This window comes from Gavia stellata, chromosome 2 (assembly GCF_030936135.1).
Source record: "Gavia stellata isolate bGavSte3 chromosome 2, bGavSte3.hap2, whole genome shotgun sequence".
Classification (NCBI taxonomy): domain Eukaryota; kingdom Metazoa; phylum Chordata; class Aves; order Gaviiformes; family Gaviidae; genus Gavia; species Gavia stellata.
The window spans coordinates 55,680,091-55,697,392 of record NC_082595.1 but is presented as its reverse complement, the minus strand read 5'-3'; the positions used below and the strand labels follow the sequence as shown (position 1 = coordinate 55,697,392).

Here is a 17,302-nt window from a genome sequence, read left to right as displayed (position 1 = left end):
GCCAACGTGCTGCAAGATGTCCAGCAAACTCCAACATGCATGATTTTGAGTCTAACAATGCTTACTCAAGGCTGACTGGAATCAAGGCAACAGGGATGAAAGGCAGCCCCTCCTTTGCTTGCAAAGCCTGATGTAATACTGTTTTGTTAACCTAATTAACACTTGCACCTTTTTTCCTACAACTATTTAATGCAATTGAGGGGGGAAAAAAACCTACCTCAAAAAGGTCTTGATCTTACATCTAATGCCTCTGAAGCACTCAAGCTAGGAGTAATCCTACGAAAACCATCATTGTAGCAATTGTCACTGAGCTCAGCTAGAAAAAGTCATTTAGTGAAATGACAGAAGACATGATTCAAGGTAATCACACAGAATAAAGCAGGGTATACTACATGGATCGCGCACACACGCGTATTTACAACTGCACTGTTATCTGGAATACTGTTTGTTTCCGAGACACAGTGAGGCCAGCGCAATCTCCCTAGAAAGCAGCACAGCTTAGTCAAAGTCACGGTTTGTAAGAACCAGCGGAGCAACCAGAGTCCACACGTACAGCACGATGCCAATCCAGCTGGAAGATATCTTCACCCAGACAGATGGCCATTTGCTGGTCATTGTCTCATAAGAAGAATCCGGACTGTGAAAGAAGGAAAAGAAAAAAGATAAATTTGCAATTTTTGTTTCAATATGACATACTTGCGTAGTAAGCCACTCTTAACATTGTTTTCACAGTAGATCATTTTCACTTCAGCTCCACACCTCAAAGGACATCTCTACCCTTCTTCCAGGCAGTTCACACCAATCTGTGCAAGAACACCATTTGTAAGTTGGTGTCACAGGAAGGTGGAAAGCAACAGCAGCCCAAAAAATATTTAGTAAGAGCTGTCAAGAAGCAAAAATAATTAGGAGGCATCTCTAAGCAAATCTGTGGAAAAGGAGGAAATGGATAGCATTTATAGATACAAATAATGCATTTACCTTGCCCAAAGACAACACCTAGAAGAATTAATATTCTTGATGTCATATTGATCCAAGCAGCGCCACAAATCAAATCCACAGCAGGACTATGTATTAAGAGTTACTTGTGAAGGAAACACCTTTCTAGTGTTGCTATTTTGATAGAAATTGTCCTTTAACAAATTATTAGAGAATATAATTTGTATTTTTAAATTCTGAAGAACATCTGCTCAAGCTGTTAATAACAATTCACACACAGGAGGACTATTTTATTGTGAGGATTTTTTCAGGGAGCAGACAACCTAGTTTCCTTCCACCAGACCCTGTCACAGCATGGCTGAGGTTGGAAGGGACCTCTGAAGGTCATCTGGTCCAACACCCCTGCTCAAGCAGGGACACCTAGAGCCAGCTAACTAGGACTACGCCCAGACAGCTTTTGAATATCTCCAAAGATGGAGACTCCACAACCTCCCTGGGCAATCTGTTTCAGTGCTCGGTCACCCTTTCAATGAAGATGTGTTTCCTGATGTTCAGAAGGAACCCCCCATGTTTCAGTTTGTCCCCCACTGCCTCTGGTCCTGTCACTGGGCACCACTGAAAAGAGCCTGGCTCTGTCCTCTTTGCACCCTCCCTTCAGGTATTTATATACATTGATAAGATCCCCCTGAGCCTTCTCTTCCCTAGGCCGACCAGTCACAGCTCTCTCAGCCTCTCATGTAACAGATGCTCCAGTCCCTTCATCATCTTCATGGCCCTTTGCTGGACTCTCTCTCTCCAGTATGTCCATGTCTCTCTCGTACTGGGGAGCCCAGAACTGGACCTGGCACTCCAGGTGTGGTGTCACCAGTACTGAGTAGAGGGGAAGGATCACCTCTCCCTTGACCTGCTGATACAACATGTCCTCTTTCTCCTTTTTCCAGCTCTCTGTACCAGACATGGGCCTGGTGTTTACTTATTTTCAGTTGTTAAAGAATTTAAGACTCTACCCTGTTCACTTCAGCAGGACATATTTCAGCAGTCCAGTGAATCATGAGAATTATCCTAGAAAATATGATATGCACTTGTGAACAAGGTTGGCTACTCCAATTTTCAAATACAATTCATTTAATACAGATCAAACAGCATACTTCCCTTGATAAGTCCCATTCAAGACCTATATCCCTCATGGCACACAACTTATGCCTCCTTGTCCAGCAAAAGATAGCATCTTGCATACTCACTATTAGCACAACATATTATCAAACATAAATACCTGTACCAGTTGGTAAGCGTCATCATTATATACAGTGATGCCAGGAAAAGCATGAAATGAAAGAAGGAGTAACTGTAAGTAACTCCATCCCGCTCGTTATCTATGGCTCGGTGAACATCATCTCCATCATCAAGGGAGCCGTCACTCCTGGGCATTCCATCCTCTATCAGTGTTGATTCATCACTGGTCAGCATCAGCTTGTTAACTTGGCTGTTGTTGGATGTCCGGATGCTGTATTTGACAGGAAAGGACACAGTACAGTTACCCAGAGAAATACAATTCAGTATCTGACAATGAGAAGTAATACAAGTTAATAGAAATTTTTTTAAAGACATCTTACCTGGAATAGAGAACACAGAGCAGAAACAAAACCAGTCCTACAATTCCTTGTGCATCCCACCACTGAACTACCTGACCTTGGGTGGGAATGGTGGTGCTGTTGTAACCAATGATGCTCAGCAAACTCGGGTTACAGCGCCTGTCTGTGGGGGGAAATTACATTAGAACTTGCATGAAGCAACAACAAATACTTAATAGTACATTTCCACACTGAATGCATGGTAATAGAAAGCAACTTTGTGACTGTGACAGTCTTGAAGTAAAAAAAGTTTTGAATCTAATTTTAGCCTATTGATTCTCTCTAAGGCAGGTAAATGACAGTATGTGGCATAAAAATCTGTCTCTTTGAGCGGATAAAAGGATTTTAAACTTATATATACGCATCAACTGCTTTACTGTTCCATCTCATAATTAGATGCAACAAAAAAATGCTCTGCATATTAAGCTTTAGAAATTCTAGCGCTAGAAAACAAGTTTGACAAACCTATACTCTATAGATGGGACCAGAGTCATCTCAAAGTTGGAAAAGAATGCTACGAAGTCAGTTTCATATTATTGACCCAACCTGCAGCATCCACAGATAGCACAGATGAAACAGCTGAAAGTAGCAAAGAATCTTATTTCCCCATAATTACTTCAGGAATTAGATATGACTCATATGTTTGGTGTTACACAGAAGCGCTGAAGATTGCCCATAATTAAGACAAAAGGGCCAGAGACCCAGTTAAAAACACCAAAATCAATATTCGGCAGTTTATTTTAATCACCAGGATTTCTGAATTTAATTAATTATTTTTTAAGAGATGCTCAGCTGTTTTCAGAGACAAGAAACACTGAAGGCATTTTCCAAACTAAGGGTTTTTAAAAATTTATTAAATATAATCAGTAGTATCTCAGTCACCAGGTAAGAAACTTGAAACTTGGTAGGGAGATGAACCTTCCAAACACCTTGGAAGAGCTGTAGTAATCTGCAAAATCTAACCTTTAGAATACTGCAATCCTGCCAATAATAGGTAGAAATTCTTCCACATGATAAACATAAGAGCAAGCAAAAACCACGTTATCTTTGGAACAACTGTTTCTTCAGTATTATTGCAGAAAGTTGGGGTAAGGGGAGAGAACACGAACTAATGAGTCCTGCCTCTAACTTGCATGCATTATAGTACCCCATTCTAATACTGCCTTGCAAAAAGGTGAAGATACAATTTACTGCTGAACTGGTTACCCAAAAAGCCATATATTGCTACTACGCTTACCTGGTTCATTGGTCATAGCTGACCAAGTCAAATACATTGTGTAAATTGTGATCACAGAAGACTGCAGCAAACCAGATCTTGGCTGAGATTCCTATACAAAGCAGTCATGAAACAGCAAAGTTAGATAATTAAAAGCCTCGGGCACAATTATGTTACAGGTTTCTGGGACTGGTAACGCAAAAAAAAAAATCCTAAAAGGTAACAGAATTAAAACTATACCTGAATCTTCGGCAGAATTGACATTACAGAAGCACCAATACACAGCAGCATATTAACACTGATGAACGTCTTGTTTTCAGAACAACCTTCTGGATGAGTGTAATAAACATAAAACAAGACAATAGCTACTAGAGACAGCAAATAATTGACAGCTGTAGCTGACAGCAGAGCTGTGAAGAGAGAGAAAAACAGAGTTAAACTGGTTAATAATGGAGAGTATTAAAATTGAAACAATATTGCATGTTTATCAGGTTTTGGATACGGTAGACAATGACAATTAGAGAGCAGCTCTGGGGACTGAAGCGTAAAGGAATTAAGTTCTTCTCAGTACTCTGAGGTGTTAAAAGAAAGAACACAATAAATGGGAAGCCTGAAGCTGTACTTGCTTCTCCAGTGCTCTAAGAGCAACCAAGAAGAGCAATTATGAAGGAATACAACTATACTACATACACTTTGGCTAAGAGCTTAAAAAAGAAACTGAAGAACTACTTCTCCAATAGAAGGAAAAACAAAATCTTATTTCCAAATTCCATCTTATTAAAACATTAAATAGTGAAGTGGCCATTGCACAAAAGCAGGCTGTGCTGTCTTTTGAAACACCTAAATTATCACACCTGAAAAGCTTTATTAAAATTAACATATTGTTTCTTCAGTGAGATGACTCATACTCTACGTCTTAGCCTTTCACTCAGCCTATACACCTTTGAAGAATGACCGACCGGCAGACAGAAAGAAAAAACAATTATTTGAGATGCTTGTGCTCAACATGAAGCAGTAACAGGCTAGTTCATTTTCAATCAGCACTAAGGTGTAACAAAACCTCTGGCTGAAAAAAAAACCTAAAAACCTACAGTTACCACTTTTCTTCTATCATAAACTGATGCCCTGCTCCCAGGGATTAGATCTTATTAGCCAAAGGCTGCTGCCCCTCTCCCTGCCCGCCCCCCCCCCCCCGCCACCTCATTTAACTTGACATCAAAACGACAGCAAGACAATGGAGCTGAACTACACCATCTGAGAAAATGATACTTATGCATGAAGCAGCACTTCTGCACTCTGTTAAAATGCACTACTTGGGCAATAACTTATTTAACATGATGCACAATGAAATTTAGAACTTGATTGTAGTACAGTCCTTTACCTGCATACCAGCATCTTGAGTTTCCCTCCTCCATTTTTTCAACCCAAGATTCATTCCAGGAGTGGGCAAAGTCAATAAGCAAGACCAGCTGAATAAGAATAAAGCAGAACGCTCCAGCCATACCTACATAAAACCACACTAAAAGAAATAAACCAAAACCAGTTCAGAACCATAGATAGTTTACCACCCTGTCTTAATGTCCCTAAATACAGAAAAGTGCTACAGTTACACAGCTACAATTAAAACTCTAAGACATCAGCATGCACTTAGATTAGTTTTAAAACCAGTTACGGTTGCACCATGATACAGTGGAAGACAATATTCCCTTACCAGTTGTAAACGGTCCCTCTGGAATGAAGAAAGCTCCAACACTAATTGCAAGTGCTGTTGCAAATTTAAAGAACCAGAATCTAAAGGGAAATAAAAAAAAAGTTCAGGCAACTGCTGAAGTCTGATATAATTCACAAAAATTTGGAAGTATACAAAATGCACATCCTTAAGAGTTGCTTTTTTAATTCACTCATTCTTAACTCACTTCTTTTGAAGTAGGATAAAAATCTTATCTGCCCAAGATTTTTGCTCTCCAGAAAATCATGCTTAAACTGTGCTAGACTGACACAGAGTTTGACACATTTCCCAGAGATACCTCACTCATGTATTACAAATAAAGCCAGGGTGGAATATAATTCTGAGTTGGTTTGGGTGTTTTTTAAGAAGGTTTTTAGTTAGAGCAGTGAGATTATTGAACTGCCTGTGTATCAGAAAAACGGGTTAAGAAAATCCCTACCTGTTTTTAGTATCAAAACCAAAAAGGTAGAAGGTCTGGTTGGTGCCTACAATGACAGAAAACATTATGCTGGAGTTCCCTACCAGTCTCAATTCATTTCCTACAAGACAGAGATATACAAAAGCCTGGATTCTTCCCACCTAACTTCAGCCCTACATCTGATGAGGATCTATCACAACAACAAAAGCAAAGGATTTATCCTTCACAGAAAGGACACAATCAAATTCCAGTGCAGTAGCATTGGATTTTTTTTTCCCCCCAGTAAAAGATACACACTCATGGACAAAAAAACAGAGCAGACATTTCCTAGAAAGCAGACGAGGGAGTATTTTCCAAAGAGTCACCAAACTCACCCTAAATACAGACTGTGTGCAAATATACCCTGCATAGGGAACTTCAAATCAAGACGTTATGCCAACAAAACTGTAAGAAGGTGAAGACTATTTTTTCTGATCACAGTGACAGGCAGCTCCAAATATAGGTACGGTACCATCTACAGGTACTTCAAAACTGAATATAGCACAAAAACATGTACCACACTCCCGCAATGTCAAACACTGGCATGGTTTTCAAGTTCCCTATCCCTTCCCATTTTTCCCATACTTTGAACAAGTTTAAGCTCTCCTTCTGGCTGTTGCAATCAGGCGATGGTGACCAGAGGAATAAATTCCAATTGTGTGGAGAGAAACTATGTGAGCTATCAGAAATGGGAAAAATGGACTAATTCACTGGGATATAGAGGAATGACTAAACCAAGTTCGAAAGCTGAATTAACTTACTACATTTATGGTGTAATGAATCCACACGTGAAATTTGATTTTTTTTAAAATCAATGTCATTCTCAATTACAGAATTAAGAATCGGTTCAAGTTTATATAAATTTCATCTCTAATTCCAGACTTCAAAGGGACCTTAACACTCTACCCACATAACATGCCTGACAGCCGAGAACAATACTCGTCTGAAATAACACTTACAGTTGCTATGCATTTTGTGCAGGCCAGCAACAATCCTGTGAATACATTATGATTTATTTTTTCTACTATTATTAGTATTATTATTATTAACTCGAGGCAAGAAACCATTCTGACTGCTGTTACAAAAGCAAAAGAAGGTGAACATTGACATTGGATCACATTACTGGCCTTAACTTGCACGGAAGTATGAAAAAGTACAAATACGTGGGAAAACCTAATATTCTGAATATTTCAAATCACTGACAGAAAGATTACACAGCAAAATATTACTGAAGATACGTACAATTTCAAAAATCAAACGCCATGGTTTTCATAAAGCTACCTGTAATGCATACTATTGAAGCAATTAATTATTACAGAAGTGTTGGAAGCAACATTATTAAGTATTTTACCAGTAAGTTAACAAGTATCATTTTTCCTTTTATCCTAGTGCTGACACTACACCAGCTAAGAAGAGTACACTGCTATGGGTTGCATAAATAGTACCAAAATTTGTACTGGAGAGCACAACTCCAAATAAAGGTATCAAGAAGATCCCAAACACGTAAGAAGCGGTTTTAGGTAAAAAGATTCCACATCATGTAAAAGGTGTATTTTATTGTAAAAAAAAAAAAAAAACAACCACAACACCAAACCTGTTTGATATAGAATGTACCTGAACCATTTTATTCTTGCTTGTAACAAGTATGCTCTCCTGAACAAAGCAGAGTGGAGGGAAAGGCTGAACTGAGTGAATTACTGCTGCTAATGCATCTTTAATACTGTTCCCGGCCTCTTTTTCTTTAGACCGAAACAAACAAAAGAAGTAGTAAACACAGCAATATTCTGCTCAGTCTTAATTATTTTCTTTTCCCCTACAGAAATAATTTGAAGGTTTTTTTCCCCTCATTTTGTGCTAGGACTGTTTAATCTTATTACACTGAATATAAAATAAAATTACTTCATCATTTTTATGGCTTAGCTGTTCATAGCTTTGTTAAATATGATCATCTTGAAAAAGTAGTAGTCTAAGCAATCACTGTGACCACCAAAACTAGGCACCATAAATGGCTTTATGCTTTTTAGCGCCATGCCTTATTACAAATATTTACATCTCCTTGGTTCCAGAAGTTACATTACACATAGGCTGAGGCTGAATGAAAACTATCACTTGTGCCAACTCACAAGCTGAAATTCCACTATTATCTTCCATCTGAAAATTCTAACTATACTGAAATACAAAAGAAAAATCTACTGGGAAGCTCAAACTAAATACATAATTCGCTCTTCTTTATGCAGAGGGGGGACTGAAGAAAAGATAGCAGAGGGGGAAGAGGTACGTTACATATCTAGATAGACAAGATAGATGTAACTGTTATAATATTTAAAATAAAACTGTTCAGAAAAGAGCAAGCCCTTACAAACATCAAAGTTAAGAGGAATGTAATTCCTGAAGGACAGATGAGGCTTTTTAATCTATTTGTTGAAAAAATCTCAGTGGAATGAAACCTCATACCATTATTAATCTCTGAATTTTGTCGCCTTTGGACAAAAGCGGACTCGAATCTTGGGAAACCTCTGGGCAGATTATCCATTGTCATAGTTCAGGCTCTGAAAAGCGACAGCCATGTGTATTTTTTCCTCTTACAAAAATTAATCTGCCATGTCTAAGAACTCTAATAACTTTGAATGCCCTCTACTGCAACAACACTCCTCTAGCTACTGTGAAATGCTTTGTTTGCGGAACAGTAAATTGGACCAGCATGTTCAGCCACAGGCTTTATTCTCACAGTAGCCGTATCTCATATGCACACACCACCCACCTCAGGTCTCATTTCTGTATCTTACCCATTGTGCACAGCTGCTCTTGGGTCGTTGCTGCTCTTCACTTTGATCATCAATAAGGAGAAGAGAAGGAAGAACATGGCCATACCAAAGCACACACGGTACACAGCTTTGTAACCAACTAGTACATCGCAATTCACGTGGCCGTGTACACCAGGAATGGTTGTTCCCATCCCTCCATCACAAAATCCAGGAATCTGTGATAAATAAAAGATACTTCAGTGATCTATAAAAGGCCTCCTGTGAGTAAATACACATTAAGCAGTTTATTAATATACAGTTCATTAATATTGTAACATTATGCAGCTATCAACATTGCTAGAAAATATGATACTGAAGGGCTGTATTGTTAGTTGCAGTCCAACCAGAATATTAAACACATTCAAGGACAAAAATCCTGCATAGGCAAATTCCAAACAAAACCAAAAATAAATCTTACTAAACAGTGGGGTTTGGTGGCTTTATTTATTATTAGCAATTTCAGAACTTCTCAAAGAAATGCAGTTTTCACTTGTTGATCTGAATCAGGAGGTAAATAAAAGATCTAGGATTTGGTAAATTTGACTTGACAGTTAGTATCAGCTTCATGACATAGCTAGGAAAAGGCAGCGTGCCTATATCTCTTTAAAACAGAAACAGCCTCCCCCCCAAAAGGTAACATCACCATCAATTAGAAGCATCTGTAACTTCCATATGAAACAGCTGAGAATATCCTTTCCAGTCACTACCAGGACATGAGCAAGGCTGCAATTTTCTTTCCTAGGTGACTAACATTGCTCTCACTGAAGCTCTAATGTGGTTACTATACCCCACTGAAATAAACATTTACAGATGAATCATTTGAGGGGAAGAAAATCAAAAGCATGCCTAACAGAAGTGACTATCTACTAGAAAAAAATTATTAAAGACAGCAAAACGAAGACTAACAGAACCAAAGCACATGCAACCCGCATTCAGTAAACTTACAAGCTCTCCCATAACTCAAATTATCACTCTGTAATTTTACATGCACTATCATATCTTCATATAACTAATAAACTGTAAAATCCTATAAGCACTTCCTAATTTCCTTAGTGAAAAATATGCTACTATCATTAGTGAAAAATACTTTTATTATGCATTTGCAGACTTTAAAATAAAATTCTGACTAGTACAGCACAATGAAACTAGACGACATCTTAGACTGTGGTTATTTTTTTTCTTTTATTAACAGAATCAAAACCAATCAAATACAAGCATCTCTAATATACCATTTAAAACTCCACATACATAAATTACATTTTCTTGTTTGAGACAAGATTTTATTTTTTCTGCTCTGAGCTATGAAAGAACAGGTGCAACTTTATTTCTAAATAGCACTTTTCATCTTTACAGTGACTGTCCCATGAGTTCTTTGTTTATTTGATCTACAATCAAATTAATGGTGACTATGAAGCACAGGTGGCAGTACAATTACATATTTCCAAATAAAACCCATGCTTTCAAGATGTCATTTACAATTATCTGTGACATTTGTTCTACCAAACATGTTAGCAAAGAAGTAACCTGACCTTCTTCAGCTGCTCTTCCATGCCTGGTATTAACATCACACAGGCAACACTCACGCCAAGAAGTAAAAAGAATGCATAAATCAGCCGAGTTATGGTGGAGTTGTTTCCACTGGGGCAGCATCGGCAGAGCAGGCATGGGGCACTTCCACATAAGCACGGTATCTGACAGAGAGACAGAACATAAAACAAATTCTTTAAAAAGTTTTGCATTGCTAGATTTCAATATTTAATCAGGCTGTGTAGATCATGAGAAGTTATGATGGAAAATGACTCATCCTATGCATCTCACAACTAGTGTAGACTAAGTCTCTTGCAATACGTTACAGAGCGCCCTAACAACCTTGGCAGCACTTCCTAATGCACCACTGTACAGTGAAATTAGTGCTATGTCAAAAGTAATCATTCATCCATTCAGTGGAAATAAAGACTGGATTCAGGCTCGTTTGTTCTCTTGAATTTTATTTTATTGCTTTTAATTAACAACTACATCCTCCCTTCCACAGCTGCAGAGATTAAACAAGTACACAGCAGAAAAAAAAATTTGAGTACAACTGCCATCTAGGTACATTTTCAGCATCTGGCAGAATTGGGCCACAATCCTCAATGGAGCCAGTAATCTGGAGCACAAACAATAGGTAAAATAGCCTAAAGCTTAGGTTGCATGTTATTGCATATTTAGCAGCTACTCACATATCATGTAATTCTGTTAGCTGGCAAAATTAACTTACACAATGTAAAAGTTACAAACCGCAAGAACAAAGCAAACACACAGTACGTGTATTATCATTGCTACCAAATATCAACAGCAGAAGTGGATAGGAATGCTTGTAATACTATGAGGGGAAAAATAGGACAAAATTTACCTGGTTTTAATTCTTAAATAAAAAATTGTGGGAAGAAGGAAAGGGAGCAGATAGTGCTACTTCACTGGGGGAAAGGGAAGCATACTTCACCCCTTCGCAATTTTCCGCCACATGCCGATTCAGGAAACAAAAGAAGGGCAAGGTTCCACAAGTAAACATAAGCCAAAAGAGGAAAGGTACAATCAAAATGGTTTGCGGTTTGGGTTTTTTTTTTAATTTACAAATAAATTATTTTGCCTAAAAGATATGGGAAATCCCAGTGAGCAGTTAACAGCTAAGCTTTGGAGGCCACCTATTTTTCAGCTAAGATAAACTTACCAAGCGAGTGCTGCCCTATCTGAGCTACAACAGACCACGCAACCTCTGACAAAGACAGTGAACAGCGTTAAACCCCAGCTTCTCCCCCAGCACAAGCGCAGGGCCACCTCCACCATGTGACAAAAGCCACACGTGTTAATCATCACACGAAAGACACCCAGTCGGTCACATAAGAGCATGGCTAGTTACACAGCCACACGACCAGTGCATGTCAATCATCCAGTACGACTGGCATGTGTCAGAAAGAGTTGTTAAAAGTTTAGTCATATGACAAACAAAAATGCCAGCAGTCTGCCGCTACCAGGAAGGCCCCAGGGCTTGCTGGGAAGAGCACACTGACTGCCACAACATTCCCGACAGCCTCCTGAGAAGCCCTCAGGAAAAGGCTCAGATTATCTGTTCTTACAGGTTCAATCAGACCCACAACACTGGACCCACAAACTGGGTCATTTAAATATTTTCCTTGTGTTCTTTTTGCACTTGTGTTCCTTTCCGAGGATGGAGGACCCAATAATTTTCACTCCACTATGCTACAGAATCATTTTTAAATTAGCAAACTTCACTATTAAATTTGTCTTGCTAAAAAAGTGAAACCAGGTAGATTCTTATTATAAGTATTTCAGTATGTAAAAAATAATATATTGCCCTTTTTTACCTCCTCCTCCACTCAGTATCATTATAGCGCGGAGTATGAAAGTGTTGATTCCAGGAGAGGTTTCATCTCGATACAAGAAAGACATTTGTTCTCACTGTAAAAATCAGTCCCTGCAACAACCTCCCCAAGGTCACAGTAGCCCCCACCACTCGAGGTTTTCAAGATGCAGCTGGACAGGGTGCAAGATCACCTCATCTAGACTTCCTTTCCCACAAAAGGTTGGGCCAGATGATCCTTCGAGGCTGTTCTATGACTGCAAGCAACTACATTAGGGGCATCTATGCTTCGTAAGCAGACAGTGTATGGCAAATATTGGCTTAGGATGCGTCAGGATTTTATAGTACTAATGAAATACACTATTTTCCTCCACGCACACAACCAACCTTTCTAGTGAAAAATATTTCTGTTCTCTGTTCAAAAAATTACTTTCTTGAACTAATTCTGTCTGCATTAATATTTTTAAAGATACTGTTGAATAAAAGGTTGAATTTGGCAGAGCAGAATACAAGCCTAGGCTCATCTGCTTCAGAAAATTTGGTGCAAGGACCGTCTGGCATAAAAGTCACTTCTCTGGAGAATCGCAGTGTTAAACTGTTTGTTAAATACTTAAGTAATTCAAGCAGCTTCCTCCTGAGTACACCAAGGGGAACAGAGAGGAACGCATGTTTCTAGAGACAGGGGAGGCTTGCAGTGGCTGAAATAAAGATGACTGTCTTCCCTTCACTGGGAAACAATGTGCCTCGAATGAGGCAATATACATCATTTAAGTGTCTGAGCTCCACCACCAGCTTTTGAAATATTTTGCCCCCAAACAGCTCATCCTTACAAGCTGCGATCACACACATCTCTGAAAAACAGACCTATTGACAATTGATACTATTTATACAAGTTGGCCACTTCTACAAGGAATCACATTACAGTCCAAGTCTCTCCTTCTTTTACAGACAGAATAAAATATATACCATTCCAATAAAATAATATTATTGTACTATTGGCAAAAACATTTCTAACAAGTAACAGACTTCAAGAAGAACAGAAAGCAAAGAACATTTTGCCCATGGAATTGCATTTATCAGCAGAGGAGACAAGGACAGTTTGTGTCACTTCTTCCTAAATTCAGAGCATGCCTCCTACAAAAAAACACTACAATACAAAAAGTAAGATACTACAACACAGATCAAAGCTTAGTTTTAACTCCTCAGGTAAAGCCCAGCTTAGTCAGAGATGCAGACAAAGAATCACAGAATCACGAAGGTTGGAAAAGACCTGTAAGATCATCAAGTCCAACCATTAACCCAACACCACCATGCCCACTAAACCACATCCCGAAGTGCCACATCTACACATTTTTTGAACGCCTCCAGTGACGGTGACTCCACCACCTCCCTGGGCAGCCTGTTCCAATGCTTGACCACTCTCTCAGTAAAGAAATTTTTCCTATTATCCAGCCTAAACCTCCCCTGGCACAACTCGAAGCCATTTCCTCTTGTCTCTGCAATTAGTTTTGAGCTTGCTTTCTTAAGGAAGCTCGCACAACAGTTACTAAGTCACAACTGCATAAACCTACTACCATCCAGTAACTTTTGGACCTACCAACCAGCTCACATCCCTGCACATTTTTGAGAAAAACAAGCAGCTCTATGGTGTTCACTGAAGCAAAGTAAGAAAAGATTACCCACACACCTAACCTATTCTGGGAGCAGCCAGCTGGGCAGACAAGTTAATTCATGCCTGCTAAAGCAGTCACTTCATTCTCTAAGGCAGTGGAAATTGAAGGAGGAACACATAAGACAAATATTGCAGGAGAGAGAAGGAAAGACAAAACACCACAAAACCACTGAAAGTCAAGTGTTACTGCCCCTGATGCATACAGAGCATGTTTTTAATATCAAACATAATCTTCTTACCGGGGTAATGACTAAATGATTATATACTGAATTAAGTATTCGCAAAAACACTAAGCCCCCTGCTGGGCCTCGTCAGGTTTTAGCTACATCATCCCTACTCATATGCTTCATAACGAACTGCTTCAATCGAGATTTTTGCCTTCACAGAGAGTATTAAACTGAGCAAAACAGCAGCTGAGCTATTTCAGAGAACAATGCAATAAAGGCATCGACCCAGCAGAGTGAAGACGGCACTGCCTGACCCATCTAGGCCGTTAGGTTCTGAAGACTTTTGATGAGATGACAGTGCTCTTAAGGGCTTCCCCCCCATCCCACCCCCACCTCCGACAGGCTCATCTTTGCTCTTAGAAACGCCAAACTGAAAGACCGCCTGATCAGCGCACAGCAGGGCAGAGCTGCAACCAGCAGTAACACCACACAAAAAACCCAGAAGAAATAAAGGTATGAGGCCAGATGCCGAGGTCAGTTACCCAGAGCAGCTCTGCATGGCACAGCACATGGCCTTGCAGAGAAGCTACACAGCTGAAGCAATGCCAGCAGCAGCGTCTTTCTGCCCCAACAAAAGAGGAGTAGCTTTCCTGGCCATGGCACAGTCTGCACTAGCACAAACTCTGTGACATCTGATTCCCCTGCCACCTCACCCTGCAGTTTGTTTCTCCTTCAGAGCCACGAACAGTGTTTATACTGACACATTCTTAGAGACCAGTGCAGACAGATCTCTCCCGTAAGAGCTATCGTATATGCTTTAAGTGCTGATTAGCTATTATTTTAAACGTGGAAAGAAAATCAACACTTTACAGCCATCAGGGAAAAAAACAACCAACCAAACCAAAAAAACCTGATTTGTTTGGGCACTTTAAAGGAAGGGATAGGGGTTAGTTACCCACAGTAAATCTGACTTAATCAAGATTACATGCTCATGTAAATCATTTTATCTAAAAGACGATTAGCTGAACTTCTCTGTACAGAAGCAAACACTCAAAACCAAAAGCAAGTATACAGGGATTCTTCATGCACTACAAACACTAGCCAGTTATCAGAAAGGCTGTTTACGCACTTGACAAGGCAGTATATATCAACTCAAGTATTTGAACTAAAACCTGTAGTTATACTGTCACTTAGTATTTGACAATAATTAGTTAACTATATTCAGCTAGTAATTAAAGCCTAACTGGCTAATCCATTAAGCAGTATTTAAAATGTTAATTAAAGCAAAATGAACACTGACAGTATTTCATTAGCAGGATATTATCAGTCGTCTAGGCACTTATTTACAGGCATATCAGCCTGGAAGTTTAGCTCATACAGATTTAGCACTTCTATCATTATTTCATAGAATTTTTTTACAGGAGATTAAGGAGTTAAGTATCATCTCTCTAATTTAATATCACTCTGTACTAGGGGAACCAAAGTTCATATATATTGATAGCACAAAAGACAGGAGTTTGAATCAATATGAGGTTTTGTTAGATCATTAAATTGTGTGCATGAACTCCTGTTTAAATATACATAATTTCATTTCATCCAAGTATGGTATGGTATTTTCGATACGGAAAATTCAGGTTTTCACAACCCAACTGACATTTTTAACCCGAACGTCTTTAGAGTCACAATCCACCTGACTGTGTCTATTTGCATAGAGACTAGATTTGGAAAGACATATCACTTAAGGGTAAGTCAGCAATGCCTCAACTGAGAAGAGGACTACCATGCAGAATCTCTACCAACTTCTCTGCTTTTCTGCATAGCGCCAACAGTTTTAAAACCATCTCAAACTACTGTTTCCCATTACGAAAAATCACCTGACAAGGCTCAGCATGGTGGTGACACATCACCGTAGACTACTACGCAGTGAGAAAACGATGCCCCCACAAGACAAAGATGCTTCAAAGGGTGGAGCTGCTCGAGACAAAGCCGTAAGAAAGAGGAATTAAATACAACCATTAGGATCAGGGAAACGGGCGAGTTTTACTTTTCCCAAAAGAAACGCCGAACTTCATAAGCATTTGATGAGATTTTGACTCCTTTACAGATTTAGGGAGAGGGAATTTCAGCGGACGCAGTAACGCCTCCCCCTCAGCAAGGCAGGTTAAGCAGCGACCAGCAGCGCAGCAGGCCGGCCTGTCTGAGTAAGTACGAAGCTCCCCATCGCCCCAGCGAAGACGACTTCGGCGGATCCCGGCGGAGCCCCCGGAAAGGCCCGAGAGAGGAGACCACCGCGGGGGCACGCCCCAGGGCCCGCCTTCTCCAGCCTGCCGGGGAGAGAGCCGTGTCCCGCAGGAGCGGGGGCCGCTCGGGGCGGAGAAAGCCTGGGTGGGAGCGAGGAGAGGGCCTGCAGCCTCCCTGCGCTTGAAGAGGCGGGAAGGCAGCGCCACCGACACCCCCGCCTCTGGGAGACAAAGGCCCGGGGAGGTGACGGGCGAGGCCCGGGGGGCGGGGGGGGGGGGAGCGGAGGCGAGGGGGCAGCACCAGCTGCCGACTCCGGCCCTGCGACGGACAAAGAGGAGCAGGGAACCACCGCGCCGCCCGCCCCCACCTTACCCAGCTCGCCATGGAGCAGAGGCCCAGGACGCCGCCCATGGTCCGCAGCGGGCTCCGGCTCCTCAAAGATGGAAGCGCAGGGCCGCCGGCTCTCGACGGGCTTGTTTACTGCTCCCAACGGCGCTTCCGGCTGCTGTGACGGCAGCGGCCAACGTCACTTCCGGAGGGAGGCAGGGGGTGGGGCGGCGGCGGATGGGGACCGGGAGGCCTCATGGGGGTGTCGCGGCCAGCCCGCCCTTAGTGCGCGCCCAGGCCCGGGCCCAGGCTCGTCGTCCCTGAGCTTGTGACTGGGAAAGGTGCTGGTCTGCCCGGAGCGGCCCGGCTGCGGCAAGGCGGGGCCCGCCAGCCCCCGTGTGCCGTTGCTGGTTGGCCGAGGCTGGCGGCAGCCTCGCTGGTCACAGCCCCTTGCGCAGCCTCCGGCTTCCTCCGGAATGGCGGACGCCGGCCTGTGGCTGCCTGCGTTGCCATCGCATTTTGGTCACCTCCCCTGATGCGTTAAAAGGATATAAAGCGGTTAGGAGTTGGCCTGTGCTTCTTCATTGCCTTCCCACGCGTCCCTAAACCAGGGAGTGCCGGAAAGCGGGAAGACGTCGCCGGGAGCGCTAGGCCAGCCTCCCCGCAACAGCTGCCGGTGTGCGCAGTGCTGTTTCTCAACACCTCCTGAAATCAGCTAACAGGCTGGAGCAGGGTGGCTGTAGTGTCCCTTACCTGAGCAA

General features: G+C 41.3%; 1 protein-coding gene across 2 annotated transcripts; it reads right to left on the bottom strand.

Annotated features, from left to right (window-relative positions):
* Window positions 1–16,684, bottom strand: SERINC1 (serine incorporator 1). Of its 2 annotated transcripts, XM_059829423.1 has the most exons (11): window positions 16,587–16,684; window positions 10,303–10,464; window positions 8,756–8,949; window positions 5,495–5,574; window positions 5,165–5,302; window positions 4,024–4,193; window positions 3,805–3,895; window positions 2,550–2,691; window positions 2,202–2,440; window positions 1,944–1,951; window positions 1–618 (listed from the first exon to the last, which is right to left on the bottom strand). In XM_059829423.1, the coding sequence occupies exons 1-11, from the start codon at window positions 16,623–16,625 to the stop codon at window positions 499–501; spliced, it is 1,383 nt and encodes a 460-aa protein (XP_059685406.1). In that variant the 5' UTR covers window positions 16,626–16,684; the 3' UTR covers window positions 1–498. The 2 variants fall into 2 exon arrangements, with proteins under 2 accessions (XP_059685406.1, XP_059685397.1); XM_059829414.1 differs by lacking the exon at window positions 1,944–1,951 and having other exon boundaries at window positions 1–637; window positions 2,210–2,440.
* Between the last annotated feature and the right edge of the window lie 618 nt (window positions 16,685–17,302).